Source organism: Chamaea fasciata, unplaced genomic scaffold (genome assembly GCF_029207755.1).
Source record: "Chamaea fasciata isolate MVZ Bird 193981 ecotype frontalis unplaced genomic scaffold, bChaFas1.0.hap1 SCAF_9, whole genome shotgun sequence".
NCBI classification, from domain to species: Eukaryota; Metazoa; Chordata; class Aves; order Passeriformes; family Sylviidae; genus Chamaea; species Chamaea fasciata.
This window is the reverse complement of record NW_027094094.1, coordinates 13,992,052-14,011,468: the sequence shown is the minus strand read 5'-3', so window position 1 is coordinate 14,011,468 and position 19,417 is coordinate 13,992,052. Positions and strand designations below refer to the sequence as shown.

Below are 19,417 nucleotides of genomic sequence, written 5' to 3'. Positions count from 1 at the left end.
GGGCTGCTGACACGGGGGTGTGGGGAGACAGCGGAAGAGCCGCGCCGCGAATACGCGCCGCACCGCGAAGTATGAAAATACGCGGAAGCTTTTCCATCGTTCGTGGGTAGACGGAACAGAAACGGACGTGCAGACACAGGAGGTACTGACCCAGAGGTCTCAGGAGCCGTCTGGGGTCCAGCAACTTCTCAGACCGGTGGGTGTCACAGCCTGGTGGGCACTGGGCCCCCAGATTCCCTGGCTTGGGGGAAGCTCCAGCTGGCTGGCAGGGACCCAGGCTGCGGCTGTTCCCAGCTGCACAGCAACCAGGGTCACATTCCTGGGATAGCTGGGAGCTTTGCTGTTCACACAAGGAAAGGTCATCCTTGTGCACACAGGCAGCTGGTGGGACCGCGGCCCGGGGAGGGCAGGGGAAGGAGCAGCCGCGGGAGGCAGAGGAAGCTCCGTGTCTCCTGTCAGAGCTGAGGTGCTCCCTGGCTCCAGCCCAGCAGGATCCAGCCCTGGCACAGCTGACAGGCAGCTGCACACAGCTCTGAGCAGAGGGCAAACAGGGCTACAGCAGGACAGAAGATGGGAATTCCAGTAAGGCATGGAGAGCTGCTGGCACAGGAACACCATTTCTCCAGAAGCACCAGCCAGACAGCAGGGCCGAGGCCACAGAGGTGTTAGACTGACCTGGACTGCGATAGCTTTCACTGGGATGACACAAGAGCCAGCTGAGGACAAGAGATTTATTGGTCATTCTTTATATGCAATTATATATTAATCTGTAGTAGAAAGCAGCAGTCACTAAGTGCACAGAGTAGCACCAACTCCTGCCTTTTCTCACACCCAAACTCATTCTCTTTCCTCCTCCAGGCTACAGCCAAATTCAGGGGTAAAAGACTAAACCTGCAGCTAGTGAGGCTGAGGAGCACAGGAGCGACTAGCAGGGTCTCAGCTGAGCCAGGATGAAAAACCTAGTCTAGACCCCAAGGGATGCAGGAGGAGCTCTGACTTGATCCCAAAAATACAGTCACTTACAGCACAGTGCTGGGAAAGGTAGGGACAGAGCCCTGAGGTTGTTCTGCCGTACCCAGAAGGTAAAGACAGGACCACGAGTAGGAAGGATGGCTCTTCCATCACTGAGCCAGACCAAAGGGCCTGGGCAAGCACGTGGCAGGGCACAGCAAGTGCCAGAGAGCACCCAGGGCTTGGAGCAGCTGCAGGGATGGGGCACAGCCATGGGCAGTGCTCCACCACAGGGACCCAGCTGGTGCATGGCAAGGAGGGCTGGTCTGTCCAGCCTGGCGCTGGCAGGAGGAGCACAAGTGCAAGCATCCTCTGGCAGGGGAATGCCATGCTGGGATCCAAACAGTCCAGGCTTCCCAGTGGCAAGGGTGTCTGCCCACTGTCCCAGGTCTCAGGCAGTGCAGGACACAGGAGCTGGCTGGGCCTGTTTCATCACTTGATGAGCACCTGGTTGCAGAGAGCGCACACGAACACTGTCTCCTTCTGAGCCTCCGGGGCTGGAAAGGAAAGCAAACGTCAGAGATCATCCCCCTTTCCCACCATGGGCTAGGGTCCCCAGCCACAAAGCTGCTTTGAGAGCTGCAAATTCAGCACTGCTCTGTCCCGAGCTAGGCTGTGCTGGGCACGTCCTGTCTACCCTCCCGCCCAGGGCTGGGGCAAATGCCTGGGCAGACAGAACAGGTGGAAGCAGGAGCTCTTCCCTTCACCTTTCAACTCACCCGTGGCTCCCATCACGGCCTTGGGGACTTTGAAGGAACAACACCTGGAGCAGAAGCTGTTCCCACAGTTACTGCAGCTCCGCTGTGGAGAAAGATGGAGGTGAACCCCAGATGTAGATCAGACTAACCTAGGAGTAAGTGAAGGGGGCCAAAAGTCTATACCTCCTTCTGAGAACTGCCCACAGACTGTGGGCCAAGCATCACACATAGGGCAGGTACCTTCTACAGTAACACATGGGTTTGGTGTGAGGCAGCTTCCAAAGGAGTAAATGGACAAATGCTCCACAACACAAGGGATCCCTGGTGCCATTAGGCATGTGACAACACCCAGCATTTAGCTGAGGTCATTTGGGCTGTGACCGAGGCCAGACACCTGAGCTGCTGGAGAAAGCTGGGGCAAGCCAGACATGAGCAACACCTCTGCCCCAGGTGCAAACAGCAAGCTGAGGCAGAAGCCAAAGACTCACCCTCTTCTTGAGCACAGAGAAGGTGGCAGCACAGCCTGTGCAGTTCCCTGGAAGAAAGAGAGCAGAGGTGAGGCAGAGCTCTGCTGCCTGGGGCTGCAAGTGGCACAAGAACATCCATAGCTGTTGGAAAGGCTCAGCTCAGAGATGACATTGCTGCACCTTCCTATCCTTGCCCTTCCTAGGGGTGCTGGGACCATTCTCTCCATGGAATGGAAAAAGTCACAGGAAGTGTCAGCACAGCCTAGCAGGTACCACACCACTCTCTCCACTCCCAGACCTATGGTCACTGGAAGCAGCACAGACCCCATAGTGCTGAGCTCCCCCACAAAGCACCTGCTCCTAAACTCACCAAAGTTGTTGCTGGGGTAGCGCTTGCGCAGGCGCTCGGTCAGGCGTGACACCTTGCTGCGGATCACCTCATTTTTGCTCATAAAACCATTGTCTGGGAGGCTGAGGTCAAAATCTGCTGAGCACTGAGAGCTCTCATCATCCTCCTGCAGAGAGCAGAGCCAGCTGAGCACAGAGGGGTGGCTGGGGGCACACTGAGGGCTGCAGGGCAGCCCACGCCAGAGGCAGGCACCCAACAAGCCAACCTGGCATTTCTACAAGCCACTGGCACACCAGGCAAAGCTCCAGCTGGGAGGAGATGCCACACCCTGGCATGGCAATACTCACCATGACCAGCAGCTGGTTCTCCTTCTCCCGCAGCATGGCACAGAGAGGAGAGTGAGTACACACGGAGTCAAAGGCACCCAGCCCCAAAGTCACTCTCCCTGAGCACCCAGTTTGCCCAACAAAGTCCTTGTCCCTTTCCCACCTCAGCTGCCCTGCAGGCACAGCCCACCACAATCAGCCTCAAACCTCAATAGCATCTTTGAACTCTTCATCAGGTTCTGCCTCCTCTGCTTCCTCCACACTGCCAGGGGTAAGGTCCTACAAGAGATTAACAAAGCTAGTCCTGCTGTTCCCCTGCCGCTGTTCAAAGGTAGCCCAACATTTCTGAGCAGGTTCCAGGACAATGGATCTGGCCCCAGGTAGCCTCACAGATGACACAAGTGTCAGAAGGTGAGGTGAGCACCTCCCTACTCAGACCACATCCTTACATGTGGCAAAAGGACTGAGCCAAGCCCCCAGGGCAGAGAACAGCATCCCAGTAACTCAGGAGTGGCTCACAGGATTCCAGCAAAGCTAGCAGCTGGAAAAAGTTTGTGTGTAGAGGGACACAGGTACGGTCAGACTCAACTCCGCAACTCCCACGCCACAAGTGCCAGCCCCACCCCTATCTCACCTCTGCACTGGTGGGGGTGGGGGTTCGATCTGGGGCAGCAGCTGGTGGCAGGGGTTCAGCAGGTTCTGGAGTGCTCTCAAGGGGTTTGGAGCCCACACACTGCTCGATGGAGGCCTTGAGCTCCATTATCACTGTTTAAGAGGAGAATACAGCTGGAGTAGAGTGGCATTTCCCTACTCCCAGCCACATCACACAAAAGTCAGCTGCAACACCTGACCTCCAGGGCTCAAGATGGGGCATTGACACAAATCATTCACTCATCAGATGTCCTGAGCACTTCTCTGCTCACACATCAAAGTTAAGACAGAAGGAACCGTGCCCCCACCACCTGCCCCAGCTCCAGACAGGGAACGGCAGGGGACAACATCACAGCTCAGACATATCCAACACTCCTCCAGCACAACAACAGAAGAGGGCTCCTCTCCCTTCCAATGGCATGTTTTCAAGCCTGTGTCATAAACTGCCACAGGCATTGAATGTGTTTGAAATCCTGAAGAGCAGGGTCAGGGATCAAGAGGGGTGGAGAGGCTCCCACACAGCCTGCATTGACAGACCCTGGTTTGTCACACCACAGAGAAGGAAACAGCACCTGGGCTAGGACACACATCAGGAGAGACTCACCTCCAACAGCTGAGCCCCGGGACCACACCACCCACCCTGGGCTGCTGAGCACCACCCCTAGGACACCATTGCCTTCAGGGGGGTTCATGGTCTATGGCAGAGCCTGGCATGGGACATGTGAGGGAGAGGTCCAGGGCAGGATCCATGGCTTCAGAAAGCTTTTCCCCAACCCATCCCACACAGGGCACCTCCAGCCAGGTCTCATACCTTGGTAGAACTGGGTGTTGCCCAGAAAGAGGGTGCTGTTGAGGATGGCCAGGACCCAGCAGAGGGGCAGCAGGTAGAGGACACAGACAGTGCCCAGTAGCACCCCATAAAATCTGTGGAAAGCAGGAGGATACAGTGGTCGAGTCAAAGCGACTCACTCAACAGCAAAAAACTCCTTCCTTCATCTGGTGTTCCACCTGTTCTCTCCAAGTACCAAAAAATCAAACACAGCACTGCAGGCCTGGCTGAACCCCTCTCCCCACCAAGCCCACTACAGGGTGCCTGACCCGGTACTACTCACTGGGAAGAGACAGTGGGGTTCTCCCAGTACAGCACACGGTACACTGCCTCACAGCTGCAGCACATCCCGCTCAGAAACCCCTCCAGCTGGATCAGGCTGCAAATGAGACAGTCACAAAAAAAACCCCCACAAACACACCCCCTCATTCCCCACGTTTACACGGATTACAGCAGCCAAACCTGGCATGAGCCCCCCACAGCCTAAAGAAGCCTTTCTGGCTGCAGAGACCCCCACAGTCCCACCGCTGGGGAGGCCGCAGGGACTCACAAGCTCTTGACCTGGGCGATGGCCTCCTGCCGCGAGAGCTGCACCTTGCGCAGATCCTCCCTGCGGATGCTGTGGTACCTCCTGCGCACCAGCTCCGGCTCCGAGGGCCGGGCCCGGCACGTCTCTTGCAGGTAACCCAGCAGGGCCGGCACTGCGACCAGCAGGGCGAGCACCGAGTACCAGGCAGCTGGAAGAGGCGGGACAGCGTCAGCCCGGAGGGTCCGGGCAGGGGACCAGCCCTGACCCCCGACACGCACCTTGGCCGAGGGTGAGCAGGAGGAAGTTGAGGCCGAGGCAGACCAGGAGAGAGCACACAGGCCGCTGCCACCTGCCGAGAGGGGGGAAGGCAAGGGACATGAGACCCCGGGGACGGTCTTGGTCTCGATCCCAGCCCAGCCCGTACCTACCGGAGGAGGGAGCGGACACCCTCGGCGGCGTCCCGCAGCGGCTCCAGGTAGAGCTCCAGCCGCCGGTAGCTCCGCACCAGCTCCAGGAGGTCGAAAGCAGCGGCGGCCTTGGGCGGCGACGGCTCCGGCGGGGCCTCACCGGCTCCCGTCGCCCCTTCGGGGCCGCCTGCCGCCCCGTCCCGCTCCACCGCCTGCATGCCGGGACCCCAGCGGCCCCGCCGCGCTCGGCCCGACACCGCCGCGCGCTCCCGTGACGCGGCCGGGCGCGCCGTAAGCCCCGCGCGGCCAATGGGAGCGGCGGGCCGGGCGCGCCGCAGAGCCCCGCCCGCGGGGGAACGGGCCGCTCCCGGCGCCGCCTCCGCGCCCCGGGGCCCGCCCCGCTCTGCCCGCGCCGGGCGCCGGGTGCCGGCCGCCGTGCTGGGCCCTGCGGGCCGCTCGGGGAGTGAGGCTCCCGGCGGAGTCTCGGTGGGCCCGGTCTAGACACGGGGATCGGCCCTGGCCCGGGGCTGCTCAGCGTCCGATCCCGATTCGGGTGTGCTCTGGCGTAGGGCTCAGTTACAGCCTGGATCCGGTCCCGGTCCAGGGCTGGGCAGCGATCCGGTCTAATCCTGGTTCAGGGCTCAATCCCAGTCTGCGTCTTGGCATGGCCTGCGTTCAGCTGTGTCGGGCATGGTGGGTTTGTCCCCGTGAGGTTGCTGGGCCACCTCTCCCCGAGGAGAGACCAGAGAGCAGCCTCACACTCGGAGTCCCTGGAAGGGAGCAGCAGGGTCCCCACAGGTCCGTGCGTGTGGCTGGCAGCTCATTCACTGCCCCTCCATGGCCCCAAAGCAACTCAGCCCTGGGTGCCCTGGCACTGTCCTGCCCAGCAGCCTGCAGCTCTGCTCGCACTGCTCCAGGCACCATGGGCTGTCCTAAAAGGTGCTTGCAGTAGAGCAAGGATGCTGGCTTCCAGGGATGCTCTGGGGATCCTGGGCCTCGTCTGATGCCAAAAGTTGTAACCTTGTTATAACCCTATGCTGGTCTTGGACAATGAGGGCACAACGCTGCTGACAGTTGCCTGCAGCCTCTGATGAACAGGGCATGTGTCCCATGGGCATAAGGCTGGGGACCCAGTGAGACCCCAGCTGCGGGTCCAGGTCCAAGACTCAACTCTGTCCCAAGAGTGTGTCCCAGAGCTGCAGCCAGTCCAAGGAGATGCTAGCAGCCCTCCATTGGCCCCTGACCCACCAAGGGCCAGTCAGTGTGTACATGGCTGCCTGGTGGTGCCCTGACCCTGGGACAGAGGGCCCTTTCAGCACAGAGTGACGAGGCCCTTAGGAATGCAACTACATCCTGTCTTCAGTACATCCCATAGCCACAGAGCCCTGGGGACTTGGCCTCCCTCTGCTCTGTCTGGAGCCCCATGTGAGCATCAGGCTGTGCCCTGTCTCTGGACAGGCGGCAGGGCCAGGGATAGCTCCTGTCCCCAAGGGCAGAGGCTTAAGCCTCTCTAGTGGAGCAGCGGCTCAACATCAGGGAGCCTGCCTGTGACCCCAGAGCACTCCAGGATTTCGTGACCACGGCCAGAGGCTCCAAGCAGGGAGGCCCCAGAGTGCAGGGCTACAGAGCTGAGTGTGATCTCAGCTCAGACCTCATATCCAGCAGGTCCCAGTCCCACCACAAAGCCCCAGACACCCACTGAGTGCCAACATCGCTTTATTTGGAAGGTGAATCCATTGGCACCTGAAAGGAGGGTGTAGGGGGATAGAGCTGGTGTGACAGACAGGGCTGCAGAAAGCCAGGGGAAGGCACTTGTGGTGGCAGAAGCACCGAGGGCATTTTGGACAGCCTGGGCCAAGGGCTGCACCAGAGTAAGACAGAGGCAGGTGGTGTCAAGGACCAGCCTTGACACAGGGCACAGAGAGCATGTCCTACCCAAGGAGGGGGTACATGGCCTGGCGTTTGGCAGGGCCCCTGAGCATGGTGGGGTATCCACTGGGACAGCATATCATGATGGAAGTGGTGACCCAGTACCAAACCCAGACCCCTTCAAGCCCTCAGGGGAATCATGGCTGTTGCTCTCCACCACAAAAAAGGCTCCAGGAACCCCAGGCAACAGGCAGCTATGGCCAGCTGCTGGGGACACACATCTCACTGATCTGAGTCTACATAGAGACTGGAGCAGACCCTTCCTTGCACTGGGAGCAATAGAGAGGACCTGCCTCCAGGCAGGGTGAAGAGGGCTTGTGGTAGGGCAGCCCTAGTACGGTGCTGCTACAAAAATTCTGTCTCTGGCTGCCCATTTCTCTAGTCAGCCCTACATGGCCTCGTCAGGGCTTGGCACCTGGTGGGTTGTGGAGGCTGATCCAGGGCTGGGCTGGCTCCAGTGCCAATGTCCTCTTCTGTTCTCCAACATAGCTTGTGCTCCCACAATGCCTGGCCCCAGCTCCCCCAGCCCCAGAGTGCCAGCACAGCCTAACACTGCCATGCTCACTCTTCCCCTCCACCTCACCACAGTCTCCAGGCACTGCCCAGTCCCAGAGAGTCCATAGATGAAAATTTTCCAGGATGGTAATCCAAGTGCAGCAGAGACAGACAGGGCTGCAGGCTGGTCTCCAGAACCATTAGTGAGGCTGTTTCTGTCCCTTTTGGAGTAGCCTGGCCCTAGGGCTGGTTTAGTGGCTCTGGATGGCTTGGAGCCACAAACCTCTCTGCAGGGACAGCAGAAGGAGAGAACAACCCCATGACTGGCTCCTCTTAACCCCTGGGGGACCCAGCCGCATCCCAGGACTGTACAAACTTCAGGGCTGGAGGAATTTACCCCCTGCCCAGGGTCACAGAACAGGTTATGTCTCCACTTGTCCTTCCCCTCCCTCCACAGCAATGGAGGCCTTGCTGCTGTGCTCAATCTCCAAACTGCACTGGGGTGATGCTGAATCGAGCTGTGCAGTATCTGGGTGCCTCCACACCCCCCGAGTGCAGAGCAGGGAGGCACTGAGCCCTTTGGCGCTCCAATAAGATGAAGGATGTTTTCAGGCCAGACAGAAGGAGGGGGCCAGGCTGGGGAAGCCAAGTTCAGAGCCTCCCTTAGGGAATTGTGGAGGCACCATGCAGCTGGAATGGCAAGATGGGGCTGCCAGCAGGTCGGGGGGCTTATGCCCATTCAACTCCACTAGGCATTGCTGCCCCCAGCTCAGCTCCCGCAGGCCAGTGCCCCTCCACCCCAGGGAAAAGTCAGCACCCACCTGAGCATGCAGCATCTGCAAGACCAGGGGCAGCGGATTTTGGCTTGAGTCCTAGGGGGGCTCCCAAAGATTGGTATCCCTCTTAGGGGCTCCCCATTTGAGTCCTTCCACTTGCAGTAGCCTACGTCTGTCCAGGGGTAGGAGAAGGGCCTGTGCAGTGGCTGGGTGTCCACGCTGTCTCGGTGCGCTGCAGGGGAAGCTGTGCTCGGCGAAGGCCTCTGTCTGTCCATCCATCTGTGCAGGAGTCTCTGGAGGAATTGCAGTGCAGTCAGCCAGGAGGGGATGGGGCAGCAGGGTCATTTCATCCCAAAGACAGGCTGTGTTCTGCCTGCGGCTGAGAAGGGGAGCCAAGTGGCACAGGATCTTAGATGATGTCTCGCTGGTCCTGGCAACGCCGTGACAGGCAATAGAGCCCAGAGAAGAGGTACAGGCAGGCAGTGATGCCCCCGCAGATGGAGGCGCTCAGGTAGGCACTGTACAGGCAGTGCTGGCTGTAGCCCGGCAGGTTGCAAAAGCTTCTCTGTTTGGCCTTGTGACCCATGATGCCAGTGGCAGCTGCATAGAGCCCCACACCCAGGGCCAGGTCGTGCACCAGGTTGGTGAGGAGCCAGCGAGAGCCCAGCCATGGCACCAGCTCCCAGCGCCCCAGCAGGCTCAGCCCGAAGAGGGCCAGGGTGAGAAGCCAGACCAGGACGGCGGCAAACAGAGCGAAGTGGGCCGCCCCCTCGTACTTATGAGCCGCTACCGTCACCCAGAAGGCAGCGCCCAGAGCCAGCTGCCCCAGGCGTAGCAAGCCCAGCGGGCTCCGCAGGAAGGCGCGATGGAGGCTGAGCGAGCCGCGGGCCGGCGGCCCCGGGGGCGGCGGCACTGTCGGGGGAGCCGTGCGGGCCATGGTGCGGCCCTGCCTGCTCCGGCGCGGCTCGGGCGGGACTCAGGGCGGCGACTTCCTTCCCGACCGTTGCCAAACATCTGGCACTTAGCGGTCCTCCCCGCTCGGGGCCTCTCTCCTCTGCTCCCTGCCCCGCCTCCGCGCCCCGCCGCACCTCCCGCCAGCCCATCGGACACCCGAGGGCCGCCGCGGATGCGCCGTCGGACAGGGATCGCCGCGCCCCTCCCGTCCTGCTGCCGCCGGGGGGGTCCACAACGCGGGGCGCAAGGGGCGGCGGGAGGACGTGGGAGACGGCGACCGATGCCGGCGGCGGGGCCCAGGGACTTCGCTCCGGGATCCCGTGCGGCGGCCGGCGGGGGGCGCGCGCCGAAGTTCCCCTTACGTCATCCGGGATTCCCCTCGGAGTGATGCGCGGCCGGGCCCCGCCCAGGGGCGAGGCCCCGCACACCGCCCATGACGTCATCTGCGCCACGCGGCCTCCTCAGCGAAGAGGGGCTGCCGCGCCCATCGGCGCCGATTGGTCCAGGCAGCGGGGGGCGGGCGGCACGCGGCGGGGAAATGAATGGGGCGCGCGGCTGCGGGGCGACCCCGGCGCGGTGGCGCGAAGCGGGCTCGGGAACGCAGCGGGCACCAGGCGGAGCCGCCACCGCCCGGCCTGTGCGAGGAGCCGGTGCGCGCGGGGCGGTGTCGGAGCGAAAGTGTGTCACGGCAGGGCCCAGCGCCCCGGGCAAGGCGGGACCGGACTTGCGTGCCCCGGCCTGAGCTGGGGCGTCTCCCGCGTTCCCGGGCGGCTCCGCCTGCGCGGCTGGCCCCCTGCCCGGCGTCCCGGACCGCCCTTCCCCCGATGCCCTCCCTTCTTCACTGGGCATCCGCGCCGGATCCCGGGGAAGGCGGACCGGACCGGGCGGCGAGACCGGAGCCTTAAGCCTTAAGTTCGGTGTCCGCAGCGGCCAGGGCCATGGGCACTCCGGCCTCGGTGGTGAGCGACTCTCCGGGACCGGCGGCGCCCGCAGCCCGCGCCCGTAAGTGGGCCTCGGCCAACATCTTCCAGGGCGTGGGGCTGCGAGAGCTGCGGAGCCTGTTCCGGAGCGGCGGGGCCGAGCGGCCCGAGGAGCGAGCCTGCCTCGTCTGGCGGTACGCGGGCCAGCGGCGCATGGCGCGGGCCCTGCGGCGGCTTCGGCGCCGGCGAACAGCCCAGCCCGGCGGTGGGATGGCAGCGCTACGGCGCTTCGAACACCTTCGGTAGGTGCGGCCCGCGGCGGCGGGGCAACCGCGGGAAGCGCGGCCGGGCCACGCCGCTAACTCACACCTCTCGCCCGTAGGATCGCGGAGAAAAAGCTGGAGGCTGACTGCGGGGCCGAGACAGGCTCGGGGTCCATGTAGCGCTGAGTGGCTGAGCCGTGGAGAGCAGCTCTCTAAGGACCCTAAGTGTACTGGGCAGGGTGCGATGAACGGTTAATAAAGGGTGGACAGTGGTGGCTGGGTGAGGCTCTGGTTGTGTCCTGCCCATCCAAGTGGCAGAACCATGGTCTAGGCTGTTGTATGGCACCTAGTGCAAAGGGAAGAGCACCACGCCACAGGTTGGAACAGACCTGTGGGTCATCTGTTCTAACCTCCTTGCTTAAGTAGGGTCATTCTAGAGCAGATGTCACAGGATTGCATGCAGATGGTTCTTGAATATCTCTTGTGAGGGAGACTCTACAGCCTCTCTGGGCAATCTGTTCCAGTGCACAGCCACACAGGAACTGCCCTGGCACAGTCACAGGGACAACTGAAGACCAAGCTACATGCCGCCATTCACGAGAAGGAATGCTTGGAAGAGATAATAGGGATTCTCCAGGGAAAGATTTCTCTGCTGAAAGACCAGCTGACCAAGCTGGAGGAGTGTAGTGCACAGGAGAACAGAGAAGTCATCAGGGACATCCTGAAGCTGGAGGAGCTGAAGCAGGAGGTATCCAGCCTCGCTGCCAAAAGAGCAAAGCTCTAGACCATGGTCCTGTGGCTGAAGGAGAAGCAGCTGCAGGAAGCAGCCCTGCAGTCTGAATGTGGCCACTTCGAGGAGGAGAAGTGGCAGATGAGCAGCTTCATCTCCAGCCTCCAGAGCTCCTTCTCCAACAGTCACTAGGCCAAGGGAGACTGGAGCAGGACCTGCACACACAGGATGCCAAGGGACAGCCTGGGCAGCTGGTTGCCCTCAATACCCACCATGAGCAGACAGGAAAGGACTCTGTCCTGCAGCAGCTCCAGCAGCTGCAGGAGGCAAGTGCATCCCCATGCAGGTACATATGGATAGCAGCCATGGGCTGAGGAGCCCCAACCTGCTCTAGGGTGCTGCAGAGGCACAGATGTAGCCAGCTGAATGGCAGCTCTGTTATTCAGACGGTTGCATGGTTTAAATACATTACATACATTTCTACAGTGCATTAGAACAATACATTTTGGGTCAGTCAAATGCAGCTAGGCCTGGCTGGGGAGTTGGGATCTCCACTGCTGCCCCCTCTCTGCTTACACAGCCAGTGCTGAGCCCTCTCGCCATTGCAGGAGACAAAGCAGCTGCTCTGCCTTCCCAGGTTCACCTGCTTTCATCCCTCTCACTCCCCCAAAGATGGGCTAACGGGACAGCAAGACCCAACCCTGACTTTCCCCAGCAGCCTGAGAGGTCACAGCTCAAGGCAAGCAGGTGCAGGCAGCAGCCCTGGTGCTGTTTTATACAAGCTCAGCAGCTGCTGGTGAGAGAGGGGCTCCCTGCCTCCCCCACCCACAGCAGGCCTGCAAGATTGTCAGCTCCAGGGCAGCCAGGAGTCCATGCTGGTCCCCCAGTGCTCTCACCCATGTGGCAGAAGAACCCCTCCGGCCCTTCCCTGGCAGCCCCTGCCCCTCAGAGGGTCTCTAGGCACAGACAAGGCTGGCACCATGCTGGCTGCACAGCAGCCAGGGAGCTTGCTGGGAAAGGGGAAAAAGTCAAGCAAGAGCAGCCATGGTGACCAGGCAGGAGAAATGGACTGGGGCAGAAGGGGAGAGCTCCCATGGGAGAGCTCTGCAAAGCTGCCTGCTCTTCACAGGGACAAGCCAGCACCTTTTTCCCCTTAGTGTCTAACTGCACCCAAGCCAGTCCCATTTGTTGTCCCTCTTATGTCCCCTCCTCGAGCCTCTAGCCAGAGAACAGCCGTTCATTGTGGTCCCCGCTACACCAGTGGGCAGCAGGAACTCCCCCTGAGGAAAGCAGCGTGCACGGGGTTGGGGCACCGGAGGGACAGTGGAGGAGTACAGCACACCCTCAGGAAAAGGGAGGGAGTATCACCTGCTAAAGGCCTTCCCAGCCAAGCAGCTGGCATGGTGGGGAAAAAAAGGGCCAGTGGCTGATGTGAAGGGCTGGACGGATCCTGGCTCTGTTCATCCCAGCCCCAAGCAGGGGTGCTCAGAACCGCATGCAGGCCAAGGAACGGAGGCAGAGGCAGGGTCCCAACCATGCTACAGTTCCTGGCAGATTCCCATACCTTGCCCTGGCCTCTGCCCCAGACAGGGCACCAAGCTCCAATGGAGCTGAGGAGGGACCATGCCCAGTCTGCCTGGCTCCTCCAGTTCAGCTGCAGGTTCCTCCAGCCGCATCTGCTTGCTCTACCCCGAAGGTCGAGTCCCAGCCGCAGGAGCCAGCGGTGGCCCAGCTCCTCTCGCAGTGCTAGTCCGAGGTGGCCAAGCCCTGCCCGTGGCTCCCACAGCTACCACCATGAGAAGAAAGGCTTCCGGCTCTGGAAGCTCTGTGTGTAGGACTCACTGGCAGAGCGCTGGTGGGAACGTGCTGTTTCCACAATCACAGGTGGCATCTGAACCAGGTGCAGTGGACTCTTCCCATCTTTTAATGCCTGAGTCAGGTTCAGGATCTGTATGGCACAACAGAGCAATGCCTGAGCTGCCCTGCCAGAGCAACAGAGAGCATCCACTCCAACACCCTTCCTGCCACAAAGGCAGGACAAGGCTTCCTACCCCAACCATCTGTCTTCCCTATGCACAGCTTACCTGGCCTCTCATGACAGCAATCTGCTTGTGAAACTGTCCCCTGTCAAAACCAGGGTCTTTCTGCGAGACAGAGCAAAGAACACAATGAGATCCATGGCTTCATGATGTGAAGATGCCTATTCCCCAAATAAGTCCCTCCCCCTGTCCTGTCCCATGGGTTTCCTGCTTTTCCCATATTGAATCTTCAGCTCCTGGCAGAAGGATAACCCTGCTGTGCCTCAGCCCAGAAACACGGCCACCTTTCTGTCCCTACAACCCTTGACAGGGAGCTCCCCAACACCAGTCCCACTTTTCCTCCTCCCACATCATCTTCACCCACTCCTCCAGCTCACCTTGAAGAGCTCATACAGATCTTCCTCCAGGTCCTTCACGAAGTTGGGGTCTGAGATCTTGGGAAGAATCAGGTCCTTGATCTCCTGTGAAAAGGGAATTTTTGCCTGGGGCAGCCATGCCCAGTAGAACGGATCTGTGGAAGGAAGCAGGAGACATTACAATTGGAGAAAGCAACACATGGTGCCACATGCCCCGGGTGTTAGATTCCCTGCATCTGGGACACAGGGTCCAGCATCTGTCTTCTACAATCTCTGCTGAGGAGCTGCCCATGAACCCAGAAGCTGCAGAGGCACAGCCTTAGCCCTCTCCTCTACAGCCCTTGAGGAGGATGCCTAAGCATGGAGTTGTATGGCTTGTCATGGTGCCTTGGCAGAGCCTGAGGGACTCACATGCTCTCCAGGAGTCCGGGTGTTTCAAGGGAAAGGCCAAACCATTGTCTATAGCAGCCAGCTTGATGATGGGCTCCTTCACCACCACCCAGTCGCTGTCCTGGAAGGAAGTGAAGCATGTCACAAGGAGGTCCTTCCAGCAGGAACAGTCCCTCTTCTACTCCCCGCAGCCCCGCTGTCAGGATCTCTGCCCTGGATACCACAGAGGCACAGCAGTCTCTTGCCTGTAGCACGGCCCCTTAATCACAGGGAGACATAGTCTGCTTTGGGTGGGAAGAGGGACAGAGCTGTTTCCCCCCCAGGCCTCACTCCAAAGTCCTACAACACCAGTTTTCCCCAGCAACACCAGCTTCCCCCATAAAGTTCAGCTGCATCCTCACAAAGTCCCACTAGGCCACAAACCACCAACGCAAATGGTAACAAAAGGCCCAGGAGACAAGATCAGGCCTCAACACACTTGGAAACCCAAGCCAGATGGGAAAGTCCTGTCCTGCCTGTCAAGCAGGCAGCTTCCAGGAGCAGAGTCCCTGTGTTGCCTCTGCCAAGGAACAGCCACTCACCCGCACTCCTGCGCTGTCCAGGGGACAGTCATACTTGATGAGCCAGTTGTCATTGCCCCGATCTGCAGGGAGATAAAACCAGCTGTGTCAGCACCAGGCCTCCCTGCACCACACTGGGCACAAGACAATTCCTCCTCTGACCAAGAAGTGAGACAGACACATTTTAGGCACAAACTCCCAGAGCCCTTAAACTTGCTGTAGGCATGGGAAGCCACATCAAGCCCCTCACAGACAGCCCTAGAGGTCCACGTATCACCAGCTCACAAGAGAAAGGTCAGCCTGCAAGCACCAGAGTGAAACCTCAAACCCTTCCAGCCTGGCAGAAACTCAGGAACACAGTGTGGTATGGGATACAGGGGCAGTTAGGTGCTGGATTTCTGGATGTCCCTGGATCCTCACAGCTGGTAAGCTTTCACCTGAGCACTGTGGTAGATCCAGATTTGCTAGTAAACTGGCCAGCAGCCAGAGCCTCAGGTGGTGAGCAGCCCAGCAGCTGCACTCTGCCTCGAGGCAGATGTCACCTGGCAGCAACCGAGGGGAGAGCAGTTTCAGGTGCAGGGAAAAGCCACCAAAACCCTATCTTCCCTTTTTCCAGCAAGGTAGGACCTGAAGGAGCAGGCAGCATCCAATGCCCAGCAGCTGGCCCTACCTGTGTTCCTGATGATGTAATCCAGCACCACCAGCCGCTCAAACTGCAGCAGCAGCTGCCTGTTAGTGTTCTCTGGGAGTGGCTCGGCTTCAAACCGCCGCAGCCAGTAGTCTGCATCCTTGTAGCCTTCCACAAAGAGCTGGAAGGAGCCCACCTGAAGCAAGGACAGGCTGCATTACAGAAGGCCACACTGGCCAGGGAGGTGCCAACAGGAAGGCACAGAGGCTTGCAGCCCTACCTTAGGTGGCAGACCAATGCGGTTGAAGCGCTGACCAACTTTCGGCACCTTCTCCAGGGCCAGCCTCTTTCCTCGGGACTTCACCCTGTCAATGGCACTGTAGTTAAAGGTCTCACTGGCCAGATACACCACCTGGAGGGACATGAGCACAGTCAGCAGGGGCCTCTGCCAACTCACAGGACTGCCTGATAAAACCAAGATGCAGCATTTCCTACAGCTCCATCCAGCAAACGGATGCCCAGAGTTTGAGCAGGAACAGTCCTAGCCTAGAGCACTTGATCTCCTAGGTCAGCAGTGCCACAAGGTGCAAGCAGAGCTGTGTGGAAGCACACAAAGGCCTCCCCAGAACAAGACCCCAGCAGCTGTCCCCTCACCTTTGTGCGGGGAACAATGTTGAGTTCCAGTTTCTGGTCTACCAGGCTGGCACCTGCCTCCGACAGGTAGCCCTGGTTCAGGACAAGGCAGTCTCTCCCAAAGCAGCACGGGCAGCACAACTTCTGTAGCCACTTGGTCCACTTGGGGTTCAGCTGCCCGTATGGCTCCTCATTCTTGGGCTTGAAGACACCAATGATTTTCTGTGAGTGGGAGAGAAGAGGGCTGAGTCCAGGAAGCTGACAGAACTGGGACATCTTCCCCAGCCTACAGCAGGAACACTAAGGAACAGGTCCTGAACTGCCCCTCATTATGATAATAACCAGCCTCCTGGGACCAGGCAAAACCCCACAGCTCCTGAGAGGGAGGTGGGCAGAGCTGGGAAGAACCCCCCTCCCACCAGTACAAGAACAAGGTACTACCCAGAGACCTTTATACCCAACATGTGTCCCAAAAAACACTAGTGATAATGCAGGCTCCTGGTAAACACATCAGTCTCATTCCAGTGACCTTTGGATGGCTGGGGAGAGCTACTGCTCATTGTTGGTTATTATGTCCACACAGGAAAGGGACAGCTATAGCAATCCTTGCCCTGGCTCAAAAATCCGTTGAACAGAGCTGATCCCAAACTGACCAGAGGAAAAGGACCATAACAGCTGAGCACCTGCAAGACACCTGAGGAACCAGGGCTCTGTGCTGGGGCGTCCAGCAGAAGGGTTGACTCTCTGGCTACACTGTGGATGAGAGGTCACAGGCAGCTCCAAACTGGCCACCAGCTGGTACCAGCAGGAGTCCCAGCCCCTCAACCCAGCCTCACATACACCAACCAAACAGTGGGGACAGCAGAGTAGGTACCCCACTGCCACAGAGGGCACAGAAGCCTTGTGTGGGGCACTGCACCACCACTGAGACAGTGCTGCCACTGCACATAGATGAGAGAAGGGATGGGACAGGAGCAAGGCTACCTGTCCCCACAAGTCAGGCACCCCTGGGGGGCTGGCAGTCCCTGCTCTGGGGTGACTCAGCAGTACATGCAACCAGGCCTTCTCCCCATGGCTACTGTTAGCCCTGGCCTGAGTGGGTATCACTTCCCCAAGCTGAGCTCCTGCCAGAATGTGGAAGCAGAACACGAGTCCCAGTGCTCCAGCAGGGAACCTCAATGCAATCTCAGTCTGTCAGGGACCAAAAGCCAAGCCAGAGCAAGCAGAACCAAGGTTTTGTCCACCAGGAAGACAGAAAAGAAGGGTTTGAGGGAACAGGATCACTTGAGCCACATCCCGATCACATGGTGGAGCCACTTCCCCTAGGCAGGCAGGAACGCACCAGGCCCACATGGCTGTCACATGACTGTCAACCCATCCTTGGATATAAGCCCACAGAGGCCTGTCAGGAGCTCTGGCAGCATGAAGCCCTGTGCTCCATGGAACCAATCCAGCAGAGCAAGGCCCAGGCAGGGACAGCATGGAAGTAGAAACCAGAAGCCTGGCAGCACAGCATCCCCTTCCAGACAGACCCATGCCGAGAGCAGCACTGACAGGGAAAACAGGTCTGCCTGGTGCCAGCAGAAAGGCAGAGGGTGCCTGGGCAGCACAGAAGAGCAGCTGGCACTGGGGTGATCATAACCACCGGGGATGGGCAGCACAGCCCACTTGGAACAGCTCAGGCCCCAGCAGCCTCAAGGGAAATAAGCAAAGAGGAAAGCTTTTTTTCCCCCCAATATCTTCCCCCTGCTGCCCATAATATCTACATGCCACACTCTCTTCCATGCCAACAGCAGAATGTTTCTGATAACCCTGGGCAGCAATCACAGCAACCAGTCACACACCACGTTTGCAGACAGCAGGATAATCTGGGGGACCTGCCAGCTGACAATGCCAGCAGCACACAAACTTTGGCTCCTCACACTCATGCTCCAGCAGCTGTCCTTGAGCTTGGGTCTCCTATAGCCAGGCAGCTTCCAACCTGCAATCCCCAGGCAGCTCATCTGGCTGTCTACTTCAGGTCTCATATTAGGCAACAGGAGGGAGCCGGGCTATTGCACAAGTGTGTATATCCCCACACGCCATCAGCTGAGCTGGGAACTGCTGCCACAGCTTCCAAGAGCCAAATTTTACCCAGATAGGGAAAAGTAGGACACACCAGAGACCACAGAGCTCACTCCTGCTTCCCTGGAAGCATCCCAGCACACAAGTGGCAAGGGAGTCACAGAAAACAGCAACAACTCAAGTAGTTGGGCAGGGAGCAGCAGGCCACAAGACAAGCCAGCCTGTGCTGCATACTCATCCAGTCAGTGGGACAAAGCCTGCTGTCACACAGCTGACCATGTCTACAGGGGAGTAGATCCATGCCAAGGACTTTGTCTCCACTATACCAACCACACAGCTACAGAGAAGACATCTCACTCAGTTCAAAAAAACAGGCCAACACCAGCTCAGCCGACAAAGCCCCAGCTCTGGGGCTGGAGTCACTGTGTTCAGATGCTGATGCACGGGCCTGCGGGAGGGGGCGACCCTTCCTCTATGGGCACAACGCCGCAGAAGAGGTTGAATCACCACTTGGACACTGCTGCCCCGCATTCCCGCAGCTGGTCCCACTGTACTTCTACCCGGGGAGGCTCAGAGCCTCTCCGGCCGCTCCTACCCTCCGCGGCCGGTCACTCCCGCCAGCTCCCCTCAGCCCACAGGCCTCCGGAGCTACGGGGGCAGCACCACCCCTGGGTGGGCCACGCGGGGCTAGGCCCAGCTCACCCCCTGCGGGTCCTTCACGAAGTAGCTGCCGCTGGAGCCCTGCGAGATGCGCTCGGGGTAGATGCCACGCTCGCTGGCCAGCTCAGCCCGACGGACCACGTCGGCAAACTCGGGATCCTCGGGGAAGTCGTTGCGCTCCCGCTGCGCGGCCGCCGCCGCCGCAGCTGCCGCCGCCGCCGCCGCCGCCTGGGCCTGCGCCTGGGCCTGCGCCGCTGCCGGGCCCCGCGCCCCGCGCTCCAGCAGCGGCTGCCGCTCGCGGTCGCGGCCACCAGGGGAGCCGGGAGGGGAGGGCGGCGGGGGCGCGGCGGGCGGGAGGGCCCGCACGGCACCCCCCGGCAGCCCGTAGTCGGGGCCCTGCGCCCTCTCCGGCGACACCAGCGGGCTCGTCTCGTCCATCGCGCCGCCCGCCCGGCCCCGCCGTGCCGCTGCTGCCGCTTCCGCTTCCGCTCGCGTCACGGCGCCCCCGGGACTGCTCCGCCCTCCGCCACACCCCAGGGTCTGCTCCGCCCCCCGCTGCGCCACGCCAGGCCCGGCCGCAGCGGCCGGAACGGCGGGGGCGGTTGCTGCCATGATACCGCTGGGGCTAGTTCCGAAGCTCTCCGGCCTCGCACCGTTTGTTCGGGGAGGCCAGGGTGTATTCGTCCCCCGTTACCCACGTCGTGGCGGCTGGCGCCAGTGCCCTACACAAAGATGGACGCTCTTGAGTGGCCG

The 19,417-nt window shown here is 60.2% G+C and overlaps 4 protein-coding genes across 7 annotated transcripts; 1 reads left to right on the top strand and 3 right to left on the bottom strand.

Annotated features, from left to right (window-relative positions):
- Positions 1–730: 730 nt before the first annotated feature.
- ZFYVE27 (zinc finger FYVE-type containing 27) lies at positions 731–5,535 on the bottom strand. Of its 4 annotated transcripts, XM_066191106.1 has the most exons (12): positions 5,289–5,535; positions 5,139–5,209; positions 4,882–5,068; positions 4,615–4,710; positions 4,314–4,426; positions 3,486–3,616; positions 3,059–3,130; positions 2,873–2,893; positions 2,547–2,691; positions 2,198–2,244; positions 1,731–1,812; positions 1,355–1,508 (listed from the first exon to the last, which is right to left on the bottom strand). In XM_066191106.1, exons 1-12 carry the CDS (start codon positions 5,483–5,485, stop codon positions 1,444–1,446), a joined length of 1,227 nt encoding a protein of 408 aa, XP_066047203.1. In that variant the 5' UTR covers positions 5,486–5,535; the 3' UTR covers positions 1,355–1,443. The 4 variants fall into 4 exon arrangements, with proteins under 4 accessions (XP_066047201.1, XP_066047202.1, XP_066047203.1 ...); XM_066191104.1 differs by lacking the exon at positions 1,731–1,812 and having other exon boundaries at positions 731–1,508; XM_066191107.1 differs by lacking the exon at positions 2,873–2,893.
- A 1,431-nt stretch (positions 5,536–6,966) lies between these two features.
- MARVELD1 (MARVEL domain containing 1) lies at positions 6,967–9,478 on the bottom strand. The gene has a single exon (XM_066191102.1). The coding sequence runs from the start codon at positions 9,402–9,404 to the stop codon at positions 8,877–8,879; it is 528 nt and encodes a 175-aa protein (XP_066047199.1). The 5' UTR covers positions 9,405–9,478; the 3' UTR covers positions 6,967–8,876.
- A 780-nt stretch (positions 9,479–10,258) lies between these two features.
- AVPI1 (arginine vasopressin induced 1) lies at positions 10,259–10,810 on the top strand. Its single transcript, XM_066191103.1, has 2 exons — positions 10,259–10,643; positions 10,724–10,810. Exons 1-2 carry the CDS (start codon positions 10,360–10,362, stop codon positions 10,782–10,784), a joined length of 345 nt encoding a protein of 114 aa, XP_066047200.1. The 5' UTR covers positions 10,259–10,359; the 3' UTR covers positions 10,785–10,810.
- Positions 10,811–12,064: 1,254 nt separating this feature from the next.
- PI4K2A (phosphatidylinositol 4-kinase type 2 alpha) lies at positions 12,065–19,139 on the bottom strand. Its single transcript, XM_066191100.1, has 9 exons — positions 18,707–19,139; positions 15,962–16,162; positions 15,588–15,719; positions 15,350–15,503; positions 14,701–14,762; positions 14,141–14,240; positions 13,751–13,884; positions 13,419–13,478; positions 12,065–13,282 (listed from the first exon to the last, which is right to left on the bottom strand). Exons 1-9 carry the CDS (start codon positions 19,100–19,102, stop codon positions 13,121–13,123), a joined length of 1,401 nt encoding a protein of 466 aa, XP_066047197.1. The 5' UTR covers positions 19,103–19,139; the 3' UTR covers positions 12,065–13,120.
- Between the last annotated feature and the right edge of the window lie 278 nt (positions 19,140–19,417).

Coding starts and splice junctions, on each gene's coding strand:
- MARVELD1 (XM_066191102.1), bottom strand. CDS start 9,404: ATGGCCCGCACGGCTCCCCCGACAGTGCCGCCGCCCCCGGGGCCGCCG.
- AVPI1 (XM_066191103.1), top strand. CDS start 10,360: ATGGGCACTCCGGCCTCGGTGGTGAGCGACTCTCCGGGACCGGCGGCG. Junction 10,644..10,723: donor CGGCGCTTCGAACACCTTCG/GTAGGTGCGGCC, acceptor TCTCGCCCGTAG/GATCGCGGAGAAAAAGCTGG.
- ZFYVE27 (XM_066191104.1), bottom strand. CDS start 5,485: ATGCAGGCGGTGGAGCGGGACGGGGCGGCAGGCGGCCCCGAAGGGGCG. Junction 2,245..2,546: donor CTACCCCAGCAACAACTTTG/GTGAGTTTAGGA, acceptor TCTTTCTTCCAG/GGAACTGCACAGGCTGTGCT. Junction 1,509..2,197: donor TCTCTGTGCTCAAGAAGAGG/GTGAGTCTTTGG, acceptor TTTCCTTTCCAG/CCCCGGAGGCTCAGAAGGAG.
- PI4K2A (XM_066191100.1), bottom strand. CDS start 19,102: ATGGACGAGACGAGCCCGCTGGTGTCGCCGGAGAGGGCGCAGGGCCCC. Junction 15,504..15,587: donor GCATTGGTCTGCCACCTAAG/GTAGGGCTGCAA, acceptor TCCTTGCTTCAG/GTGGGCTCCTTCCAGCTCTT. Junction 14,241..14,700: donor TGGACAGCGCAGGAGTGCGG/GTGAGTGGCTGT, acceptor ACTTCCTTCCAG/GACAGCGACTGGGTGGTGGT.